This window comes from Ranitomeya imitator, chromosome 2 (genome assembly GCF_032444005.1).
Source record: "Ranitomeya imitator isolate aRanImi1 chromosome 2, aRanImi1.pri, whole genome shotgun sequence".
Classification (NCBI taxonomy): domain Eukaryota; kingdom Metazoa; phylum Chordata; class Amphibia; order Anura; family Dendrobatidae; genus Ranitomeya; species Ranitomeya imitator.
Window position 1 is genome coordinate 263094248 of NC_091283.1, and position 12246 is coordinate 263106493.

At 41.8% G+C, this 12246-nt stretch overlaps 2 protein-coding genes across 2 annotated transcripts in view; both read left to right on the forward strand.

Annotated features, from left to right (window-relative positions):
- LOC138663022 (oocyte zinc finger protein XlCOF8.4-like) overlaps positions 1–4039 on the forward strand; it is a 48414-nt gene extending 44375 nt beyond the window's left edge. The window contains exon 6 of the mRNA XM_069749074.1: positions 3926–4039. Coding sequence (XP_069605175.1) covers positions 3926–3945 — 20 coding nt within the window. The 3' untranslated portion in view covers positions 3946–4039. The remainder of the gene's footprint in view (positions 1–3925) is intronic.
- On the forward strand, positions 3526–4830 carry LOC138663021 (gastrula zinc finger protein XlCGF17.1-like). Its single transcript, XM_069749073.1, has one exon. The coding sequence runs from the start codon at positions 4062–4064 to the stop codon at positions 4773–4775; it is 714 nt and encodes a 237-aa protein (XP_069605174.1). The 5' UTR covers positions 3526–4061; the 3' UTR covers positions 4776–4830.
- Positions 4831–12246: the final 7416 nt, after the last annotated feature.

Consider the following 12246-nt stretch of genomic DNA (forward strand, 5'->3'; position numbering starts at 1 on the left):
TTACAGTTGCAAAAACCATTAAGCGCTACAAAGAAACTGGCTCACATAAGGACCACCCCAGGAAAGGAAGACCAAAAGTCACCTCTGCTTCTGAGGATAAGTTTATCCGAGTCACCAGCCTCAGAAATCGCAGGTTAACAGCAGCTCAGATTAGAGACCAGGTCAATGCCACACAGAGTTTTAGTAGCAGACACATCTCTACAACAACTGTTAAGAGGAGACTTTGTGCAGCAGGCCTTCATGGTAAAATAGCTGCTAGGAAACCACTGCTAAGGACAGGCAACAAGCAGAAGAGACTTGTTTGGGCTAAAGAACACAAGGAATGGACATTAGACCAGTGGAAATCTGTGCTTTGGTCTGATGAGTCCAAATTTGAGATCTTTGGTTCCAACCACCGTGTCTTTGTGCGACGCAGAAAAGGTGAACCGATGGACTCTACTGTTGTGAATTCTGTTGTCGGGCTCCCTCCTGTGGTCATGAATGGTACTTCGGCTGGTTCTGTCCAGGGACTTCCTCTGGTGGGTGTTTCTGAGTTTCCTTCCACAGGTGACGAGGTTAATTCGTTAGCTGGCTGCTCTATTTAACTCCACTTAGATCTTTGCTCCATGCCACCTGTCAATGTTCCAGTATTGGTCTAGTTCACTCCTGGATCGTTCTTGTGACCTGTCTTCCCAGCAAAAGCTAAGTTCCAGCTTGTATTTCTTTGGGTTGCTATTTTTCTGTCCAGCTTGCTATCATTATTGTTGTCTTGCTTGCTGGAAGCTCTGGGACGCAGAGGGAGCGCCTCCGTACCGTGAGTCGGTGCGGAGGGTCTTTTTGCGCCCTCTGCGTGGTCTTTTTTGTAGGTTTTTGTGCTGACCGCAAAGTAACCTTTCCTATCCTCGGTCTGTTCAGTAAGTCGGGCCTCACTTTGCTAAAATCTATTTCATCTCTGTGTTTGTATTTTCATCTTTACTCACAGTCATTATATGTGGGGGGCTGCCTTTTCCTTTGGGGAATTTCTCTGAGGCAAGGTAGGCTTTATTTTCCTATTTTAGGGCTAGCTAGTTTCTTAGGCTGTGCCGAGTTGCATAGGGAGCGTTAGGCGCAATCCACGGCTATTTCTAGTGTGTCTGATAGGATTAGGGATTGCGGTCAGCAGAGTTCCCACGTCCCAGAGGTCGTCCTTTATTATCAGTTACTATCAGGTCATTCCGCGTGCTCTTAACCACCAGGTCCATTATTGTCCTGACCACCAGGTCATAACACTCTACATGCCTGGTTCCCACCGTGAAGCATGGAGGAGGAGGTGTGATAGTGTGGGGGTGCTTTGCTGGTCACACTGTTGGGGATTTATTCAAAATTGAAGGCATACTGAACCTGGATGGCTACTACAGCATCTTGCAGCGGCATGCTATTCCATCCGGTTTGTGTTTAGTTGGACCATTATTTATTTTTCAACAGGACAATGACCCCAAACACACCTCCAGGCTGAGTAAGGGCTATTTGACCAAGAGGAAGAGTGATGGGGTGCTACGCCACATGACCTGGCCTCCACAATCACCAGACCTGAACCCAATCAAGATGGTTTGGGGTGAGCTGGACCACAGAGTGAAGGCAAAAGGGTCAACAAGTGCTAAGCATCTCTGTGAATCTCATCAAGAGAATTCCAAGAGTGTGCAAATAAGTCATCAAAGCAAAAGGTGGCTACTTTGAAGAACCTAGAATATGACATATTTTCAGTTGTTTCACACTTTTTTGTTTAGTATATAATTCCACATGTGTTAATTCATAGTTTTGTTTCCTTCAGTGTGAATTTACAATTTTCATAGTCATGAAAATACAAAAAAATCTTTAAATGAGAGGTGTGTCCAAACTTTTGGTCTGTACTGTAGGTGTTCTAGATTTGCAAGTATACTGCAAATCACTTTCTTGAACAAGCCCCCAAATGTCGTTCCCTATCATGTTTTCGGTATACTGTCCTTGGTAATGAAGTTTAAAGTCCAATATATCTTGATGAAAGTGCTTGCCTTGCTCCTCAGAGTTCATTTGTTCTCCTTGAACTTGTCAAGATGAGCATCAAGGATATGCACTTGGAGAGACATTCTGCATCCCATTATGGCATAATTCTTTGAGTGTCTGAACCAACTGCACATAGTTTTCAGCCTTGTGATTTCCCGGAAGCCATGATCCACTGTAATGAAACTGTTCCAAGTCATTTTCTTCATTCTGTTCAGCAGCTTGCCGAACTCATCACATTCTATGATCTTCTTGATTTGCTGTTCGACGAAGATAACAGCCTTGACCTTTGCCTCCGACAGCTTTGGAAAGAGACCTTAGAGGTACTTGAAAGCTTCTGACTCCTTGTCAAGAGCCATGACAAATTGCTTTATGAGGCATATCTTGATATGCAATGGTGGCATCAGCACCTTCAAAGGTTCTATCAGCGGCTCCCACTTGATGTTACTCTTCCCCACAGAGAGCTCGGTCTGCTGTGGCCAGTCCTTTCTGTGATAATGTGCCTTAGTGTCACAGCTGTCCCAGAGACAAAGGAAATTTTGTGAAACCGCCTGGAAGGCCCATCAGGAATGACACCATTTTGAAGTCTCCGATGACCTCCCATCCATAGTCATCATACTTCAAGGCTCTCCGCAACATCTTGACACTGGTGTAGTCCTTTTTGAGATACAAAGAGTGAGCCATAGAGAGAGACAGGTAGTTTCCGTTGTGAAGCAGCATGGCTTTGAGGCTGCGGTTTGAACTGTCTATGAATAGGTGCCATTCACTCGGGTTACAGGCGATACCTATAGCCTCAAAACGACCGGCCACATTGTTGCAGAAGCACAACCCATCTTCTCAACAGAAGTTGGAAAATATTTGGTGACGCTTTCTTTGATCTGTGGCTTGCACATTTTCATCCAACAAGTTCCACTGCTTGAGCCTGGATGTCAGAAGCTCAGCATTGGACTTGGTAAGACGAAGGTCTCTGATTAGATTGTTGACATCTTTCTAGTTAGGAAAGTATGGCCTTCTCTCCTCAACCGCATCTGTGAAAACGTAATCTTGATCTCCAATACCTTCCTCACTGTCTGACTTGCTGCTTTTTCCTGAAGATGGTTGATATCTCTCTGGGGGAGTTGGAACAGTCATCTCGTGGCAGTGTGGCACTGGGGCAATGGAAGAAGGAATGTCTGGATAAACAATTTAAGGTGCATTCTTGCCTGTGCGTCGTTTGGCAGGATCCACCATGCAGAAGTAGCAATTGCTTGAGTGGTCGGCCGGTTGCCGCCAAATTTGCGGGTTAGCAAACTTCGTGGCTCTCTTTTATCCCCTGTACCAACCTGTAACATAGCAGATATAATTAATCATATAAATTTTAAGGCATTACATTTTACACATTACTTAATACGTATTTTACTATAATGCATTGACATATGTGAAAATGTTGTCAATTGCAACTCCTTAAACTGTACTAGATCTAAATCATTGAAATTCTGCAAAAATAAAGCACTGCCATCTAAAAGAGCTGCAATTGTTCACCTTTCAAGAGTTTTCTTCCAATATTCGCATGTGAAATGAGGTACCCAGGACATGTCTTGATGCCCTACAGGCATGCTGAAATATGCCTTGTAGGCCTCGCATATCATACGACGTGCTTTCATGGAATACTTTCTCGCTCTTGTCTTTATAAATTGTCCACACACGTAGCAAAATGCATCTGCTGGGTGCAATCAACCTCTTGATTCCATCTAAAAAAAGAAATTGCTCTTTATCTACAATTTGTTATTCTCTTACTCAGCAATAACATAAACTAAAATGTTGGTTCGAGTCACCTGTGCTTTTATACTTGTATGACTACTATTGAACAGTCAGAGAATGTTCTAGAAAATTCTAAAAGTTTGTAGAAAATAATAATTGTTTTTTTTATCTTAAATGACTGTACCAGGAGATCAGAGGGACTGCTGACATCTTCAATTTTTAAATCTGATGGTTTTGAGATCCTACAAGATACAACTGAAGTGAATGCCATTACTCCAGATATATCATCATCCATTCACAGCAAAGATCTGTCATCTGATCCTATGAAACAGGTCCCATCTTCTGATTCATTACTGACTACTAAGGAAAATCAAAGTCACAACATAAGCATTAAAAGACAAACTGCTTCTAAAGCAAAGAAGTCATTTTCATGTTCAGAATGTGGAAAATGTTTTAACCAGAAATCAGAGAAATCAGATTTGGTTAATCACCATAGAACCCACACAGGAGGGAAGCTTTTTTCCTGTTCAGAAAGTGGGAAATGTTTTACCGTCAAAGAGAATCTTGTTAGACACCAAAGAACCCACTCAGGGGAAAAGCCTTTTTCCTGTCCAGAATGTGGGAAATGTTTTAACCAGAAATCAGATTTGGTTATTCACCAGAGAACTCACACAGGGAAGAAGCCTTTTTCCTGTTCAGAATGTGGGAAATGTTTTACCGTCAAAGAGAGTCTTGTTAGACACCAAAGAACCCACTCAGGGGAGAAGCCTTTTTCATGTTCAGAATGTGGGAAATGTTTTACCCAGAAAACAGCTTTGGTTTATCACCATAGGACTCACACAGGAGATAAGCCTTTTTCCTGTTCAGAATGTGGGAAATGTTTTACCGTCAAAGAGAATCTTGTTAGACACGAAAGAACCCACTCAGGGGAGAAGCCTTTTTCATGTTCAGAATGTGGGAAATGTTTTAAATGGAAAGCGCTTCTTGTTAGACATCAGAGCAGTCACACAGAGGAGAAGCCTTTTTCATTTTCTTAATGTGGGAAATATTTTACTTGGAAATCATCTGTTAATAAACATCAGAGACATCACATAGGGGAGAAGCCTTTTTTATGTTCATAATGTTGGAAAAGTTTTAACCAAAATTGAATCTTCTTAAATGGGTTGTCTCTTGTCATTCCTCATGTTTGCTGACAAAAGGATAAAACTAAACTTTGTTAATTCCAAATTAAAACTATACCCATTTTTTACCCCCTGAAGGTTAGTCAGTAGGTGACTAATAGAAAAAACATGTACCCCACAGTTCAGAATATAGGGTGAGGTGACGTATACACACTCACTCTCCAAGCCTCTCATGTCTACGGGTTTCATCGTCCTCACCAAAGGCGACTCACCAGGAGACTATTTAATATTGACCTATATTCAAGCGAGACTAGACGAAACTAAAATCATGTTTCATATTATCCGAAACAGTCAGAAAACCAGCCACATATTGGCAGATCCCAGACCTCAAACTATATACTTCGTAAGTTTATAAGCCACTCCAGTGTCAGGAATAGATAGTATGTGAAAATACAGTATAATTCTTGTGTTTTTCTCCTATAGGGACTGCCCTAGTTTGGTGTTGTAACAGCTGTTAATTAGTAGTGCAGACAAATTGTTCTAGACTAAACTCCGTTTTCAGACGGCCCAATATGTACCACTCAAGGAAAACTTACCTGCTCCAAAGATCAATAGCAGCTTCTAACTAATGGCCATGCTGCGGTCTGTCAAGGAATGAGTGCAATATCGTTATAAAGACTAGGGATGTGTGCAATCATAATGTCTGGGAGATCTGTGCCATTATTTAGTATGAATATGGAGATTATCTCTGAAAGTTAAGTGTTCCCTGAGCGGTATATACGGTATTTTCACATACTATCTATTCCTGACACTATATATAGTGTGAAGTCTGGGATCTGCCGATATGTGGCTAGTTTTCTGACTGTTTCGGATAACTTGATACATGATTTTAGGGTTTTCTTCATCTAGTCCCACTTGAATATAGTTCAATATTAAATAGTCTCCTGATGAATGAATCCAATGAATATTCATTTCTCTTAAGTAGCGGCACACGTGACCGCCGGCAGCAGCAGGAAGCCGGTGGCTGACACTGCGCACTACTGGAGAGCAATCAATACTCACTGCTCTCCGTGCGCACAATCCCTGCGAGTACTCTGGCAGCTGTGCTCTGCTTGTGACGTCCCTGCCATGTGCTGCGAACAAACATAAAGCAGCTGCTGGCACCGGAGCAGGACACTACGAGGGAGCGCCGGGTAGGTAAATGTGATGTTTTATTTTTAATGTTTTCTGATGGGGCCATGCATTCCAGGATGGGAGTCTGGGGCGATTATAAAGATTGGGCCATGCAAATCAGGATCGGGACGGGGCTAATCATACCAGAATAGGTATCGTGCCTTATATACTATGACGAGATGGTGGACCCTGCATATCTGGATTAGGATGGGGCCATGCATACTAGTATCGGGATGAATTGATAAATGGAGGGCACCGCAAAAATACACCAAAGATTGGAAAGTTCGCTGTGGGCTTGTGATTAAACATGAAGAAAGAGCAAGAAAAATATCATGCCCACATAGACAGGAACACCTCCATATATAATCCAGTATCAAAAATACTTATCAAAAATATTTATTAAATTGGCAAAAAACTCAAGACTGCACATAAGTACACACACAAAACAACAACACAACAACACAAAAACCATTAAAAACACAAAAAATGCAAACATGCAAGAAAGGGTTCAACCATAACTCCCAAACAGCATGCCCGCTGTCTTGGGGTGATATTCGACACCGAACTTTCCTTTACTCCTTATATCCGATAACTCACTCGCTCCTGTCACCTGCATCTTAAAAACATCTCCAGAATCCGACCTTTTCTCACCTTTGAAACTGCTAAGACTCTTACTGTCACTCTAATTCATTCCCGTCTGGACTACTGCAACTCTCTTCTGATCGGTCTCCCTCTTTCCAAACTTTCTCCTCTCCAATCCATCTTAAATGCGGCAGCCAGGGTCATATTTCTGTCCAGCCGCTTCATCGATGCCTCCATCTTGTGCCAGTCATTACACTGGCTTACCCATTCGCTACAGGGTCCAGTATAAGCTCCTCTCTCTCACCCACAAAGCTCTCCACAGTTCTGAACCGCCTTATATCTCCTCTCTCATCTCCGTCTATCGCCCTACACGTGCCGTCCGTTCTACAAATGACCTAAGACTAACATCCCCAGTAAACCGAACCTCGCACCTCCGTCTTCAAGACTTCTCTCATGCTGCGCCAGCTCTCTGGAATGCACTTCCCCAGACGATCAGACTGATACCTAGCCCCGACCTATTCAAGCGCGCTTTAAAAACCCATCTCTTCAAACAAGCCTACCACATCAACTACTCAGTAAACTAACTTTGTCCTGTTCCCTCCTTCCAAATATTATCTGCATGTGAATCTGCCCCCTACTATTCATCTGTCTCCACACCCTCCATGCACACGATAACTGCACTTGATACTTGACTATTGCACTTAAACACACGGGCTGATGACCGGATCATGCAGCTTTATATGAAAATCCCTATTTATTATAATTGCCAGACCTGAAATAACAGTCACTTTTCACCTATTGTGTCCCCCCATTTCCTTATACAAAGCAAACATGACCAAGACACATGATCCCAATAAATTGCAACATATTAACCCCGATCATGTGTCTATTAGGACTGATAGACCCATCATCATATATCATATATGAAAACCATCCGGAAAAAATGATGCAATTGGTCAATATACAGTGGGGCAAAAAAGTATTTAGTCAGTCAGCAATAGTGCAAGTTCCACCACTTAAAAAGATGAGAGGCGTCTGTAATTTACATCATAGGTAGACCTCAACTATGGGAGACAAACTGAGAAAAAAAAATCCAGAAAATCACATTGTCTGTTTTTTTATCATTTTATTTGCATATTATGGTGGAAAATAAGTATTTGGTCAGAAACAAACAATCAAGATTTCTGGCTCTCACAGACCTGTAACTTCTTCTTTAAGAGTCTCCTCTTTCCTCCACTCATTACCTGTAGTAATGGCACCTGTTTAAACTTGTTATCAGTATAAAAAGACACCTGTGCACACCCTCAAACAGTCTGACTCCAAACTCCACTCTGGTGAAGACCAAAGAGCTGTCAAAGGACACCAGAAACAAAATTGTAGCCCTGCACCAGGCTGGGAAGACTGAATCTGCAATAGCCAATCAGCTTGGAGTGAAGAAATCAACAGTGGGAACAATAATTAGAAAATGGAAGACATACAAGACCACTGATAATCTCCCTCGATCTGGGGCTCCACGCAAAATCCCACCCCGTGGGGTCAGAATGATCACAAGAACGGTGAGCAAAAATCCCAGAACCACGCGGCAGGACCTAGTATATGAACTGCAGAGAGCTGGGACCAATGTAACAAGGCCTACCATAAGTAACACACTACGCCACCATGGACTCAAATCCTGCAGTGCCAGACGTGTCCCACTGCTTAAGCCAGTACATGTCCGGGCCCACCTGAAGTTTGCTAGAGAGCATTTGGATGATCCAGAGGAGTTTTGGGAGAATGTCATATGGTCTGATGAAACCAAACTGGAACTGTTTGGTAGAAACACAACTTGTGTTTGGAGGAAAAAGAATACTGAGTTGCATCCAACAAACACCATACCTACTGTAAAGCATGGTGGTGGAAACATCATGCTTTGGGGCTGTTTCTCTGCAAAGGGGCCATGACGACTGATCAGGGTACATGAAAGAATGAATAGGGCCATGTATCGTGAGATTTTGAGTGCAAACCTCCTTCCATCAGCAAGGGCATTGAAGATGAAACGTGGCTGGGTCTTTCAACATGACAATGATCCAAAGCACACCGCCAGGGCAACGAAAGAGTGGCTTCGTAAGAAGCATTTCAAGGTCCTGGAGTGGCCTAGCCAGTCTCCAGATCTCAACCCTATAGAAAACATTTGGAGGGAGTTGAAAGTCCGTGTTGCCAAGCGAAAAGCCAAAAACATCACTGCTCTAGAGAAGATCTGCATGGAGGAATGGGCCAACATACCAACAACAGTGTGTGGCAACCTTGTGAAGACTTACAGAAAACGTTTGACCTCTGTCATTGCCAACAAAGGATATATTACAAAGTATTGAGATGAAATTTTGTTTCTGACCAAATACTTATTTTCCACCATAATATGCAAATAAAATGTTAAAAAAACAGACAATGTGATTTTCTGGATTTTTTTTTCTCAGTTTGTCTCCCATAGTTGAGGTCTACCTATGATGTAAATTACAGATGCCTCTCATCTTTTTAAGTGGTGGAACTTGCACTATTGCTGACTGACTAAATACTTTTTTGCCCCACTGTATATAGGAAAATCAATATAAACTTTATATTGATTTTCCTATATATATTGACCAATTGCATCATTTTTTCCGGATGGTTTTCCCCCCATTTCCTTGTAGATTGTAAGCTTGCGAGCAGGGACCTCACCCCTAATGTCACTGTTTAAATTGTCTTAACTTCTACTGAATTTATTGTCTGTACATGTCCCCGCTTAATTGTAAAGTGCTGCGGAATTTGTTGGCGCTATATAAATAAAAATTATTATTATTATTATGTCATATCCTAGAATGAGGAAAATGACAGCACACAAAACATGTGCTTCCCACAATAAGGTTATCACAAGAATCTGACTGCACAAGCGAAAATAATGCAAGGAAAAATGACCACTCCATGAAATGGGTGTGAAGATGTTATTATTGCAATACCATACATCCCTATAATAAGGCACATAATATGGCATGATATCTTTTCCCTGAGGAAGCCGCTACTCAGGCGGCGATACGTGTGGGAGCCTATCCCACATTCTGCTTCCCCACTTCACAAGATCTTTCTCTATGGCTTTGGACTGTGGATATGACGGGGTTTTTTTTTGTTTTGTTTTTCCCATGGGATTGAGGTTTTGGGCTCTTGCATTGTCTAGTTCCTCCTCTCCCTCTCCCTCCCGCAGGTCCTATGCGTACTATTACTGAGACATTTCATATATTAACATCTCTTATGCTTTTCTATTTTTTCTACTGTCTCATTCATCACCATTTTTGTTGTACACCTTTTTTCATCAGTTACATTTTTTCCTTTTTCTTTTTGCCATATGACTAAAGTTTCTATATTATTGAAGTATCCTGCACGCATATTATGTGCCTTATTATAGGGATGCATGGTATTGCAATATTAACATCTTCACACCCATTTCATGGAGTGGTCATTTATCCTTGCATTATCTTCGCTTGTGCAGTCAGATTCTTGTGATAACCTTATTGTGGGAAGCACATGTTTTGTGGGCTGTCATTTTCCTCATTCTAGGATATGATATATATATATATATATATACAGTGGGGCAAAAAAGTATTTAGTCAGTCAGCAATAGTGCAAGTTCCACCACTTAAAAAGATGAGAGGCGTCTGTAATTTACATCATAGGTAGACCTCAACTATGGGAGACAAACTGAGAAAAAAAAATCCAGAAAATCACATTGTCTGTTTTTTTAACAATTTATTTGCATATTATGGTGGAAAATAAGTTTTTGGTCAGAAACAAAATTTCATCTCAATACTTTGTAATATATCCTTTGTTGGCAATGACAGAGGTCAAACGTTTTCTGTAAGTCTTCACAAGGTTGCCACACACTGTTGTTGGTATGTTGGCCCATTCCTCCATGCAGATCTCCTCTAGAGCAGTGATGTTTTTGGCTTTTCGCTTGGCAACACGGACTTTCAACTCCCTCCAAAGGTTTTCTATAGGGTTGAGATCTGGAGACTGGCTAGGCCACTCCAGGACCTTGAAATGCTTCTTACGAAGCCACTCCTTCGTTGCCCTGGCGGTGTGCTTTGGATCATTGTCATGTTGAAAGATCCAGCCATGTTTCATCTTCAATGCCCTTGCTGATGGAAGGAGGTTTGCACTCAAAATCTCACGATACATGGCCCCATTCATTCTTTCATGTACCCGGATCAGTCGTCCTGGCCCCTTTGCAGAGAAACAGCCCCAAAGCATGATGTTTCCACCACCATGCTTTACAGTAGGTATGGTGTTTGATGGATGCAACTCAGTATTCTTTTTCCTCCAAACACGACAAGTTGTGTTTCTACCAAACAGTTCCAGTTTGGTTTCATCAGACCATAGGACATTCTCCCAAAACTCCTCTGGATCATCCAAATGCTCTCTAGCAAACTTCAGATGGGCCCGGACATGTACTGGCTTAAGCAGTGGGACACGTCTGGCACTGCAGGATCTGAGTCCATGGTGACGTAGTGTATTACTTATGGTAGGCCTTGTTACATTGGTCCCAGCTCTCTGCAGTTCATTCACTAGGTCCCCCCGCGTGGTTCTGGGATTTTTGCTCACCGTTCTTGTGATCATTCTGACCCCAAGGGGTGGGATTTTGCCAGGAGCCCCAGATCGAGGGAGATTATCAGTGGTCTTGTATGTCTTCCATTTTCTAATTATTGCTCCCACTGTTGATTTCTTCACTCCAAACTGGTTGGCTATTGCAGATTCAGTCTTCCCAGCCTGGTGCAGGGCTACAATTTTGTTTCTGGTGTCCTTTGACAGCTCTTTGGTCTTCACCATAGTGGAGTTTGGAGTCAGACTGTTTGAGGGTGTGCACAGGTGTCTTTTTATACTGATAACAAGTTTAAACAGGTGCCATTACTACAGGTAATGAGTGGAGGAAAGAGGAGACTCTTAAAGAAGAAGTTACAGGTCTGTGAGAGCCAGAAATCTTGATTGTTTGTTTCTGACCAAATACTTATTTTCCACCATAATATGCAAATAAATTGTTAAAAAAACAGACAATGTGATTTTCTGGATTTTTTTTTCTCAGTTTGTCTCCCATAGTTGAGGTCTACCTATGATGTAAATTACAGACGCCTCTCATCTTTTTAAGTGGTGGAACTTGCACTATTGCTGACTGACTAAATACTTTTTTGCCCCACTGTATATATATATATATATATATATATATATATATATATATATATATATATATAGGCATGTTTTCTTGCATGTTTGCATTTTGTAAGTGTTTTTAATGGTTTTTGTGTTGTTGTTTTGTGTGTGTACTTATGTGCAGTCTTGAGTTTTTTGCCAATTTAATAAAAACTATTTTTGATACTGGTATATATATGGAGGTGTTCCTGTCTATGTGGGCATGATCTTTTTCTTGCTCTTTCTACTAGTATCGGGATGAGGGTGATCATTCCTGCCAGGATAGGGATGAGGAGTAGTGATGAGCGAGTATACTCGTTGCTCGGGTTTTCCTGTGCATGCTCAGGTGGTCTCCGAGTATTTGTTAGTGTTCGGAGATTTAGTTTTTATTGCCGCAGCTGAATGATTTACAGGGGGGCGCAGGATGGGAGTAGCACATGAA

Excerpts from the sequence above, each read along its gene's own strand:
- LOC138663021 (XM_069749073.1), top strand. The coding sequence starts at position 4,062 with ATGAAACAGGTCCCATCTTCTGATTCATTACTGACTACTAAGGAAAAT.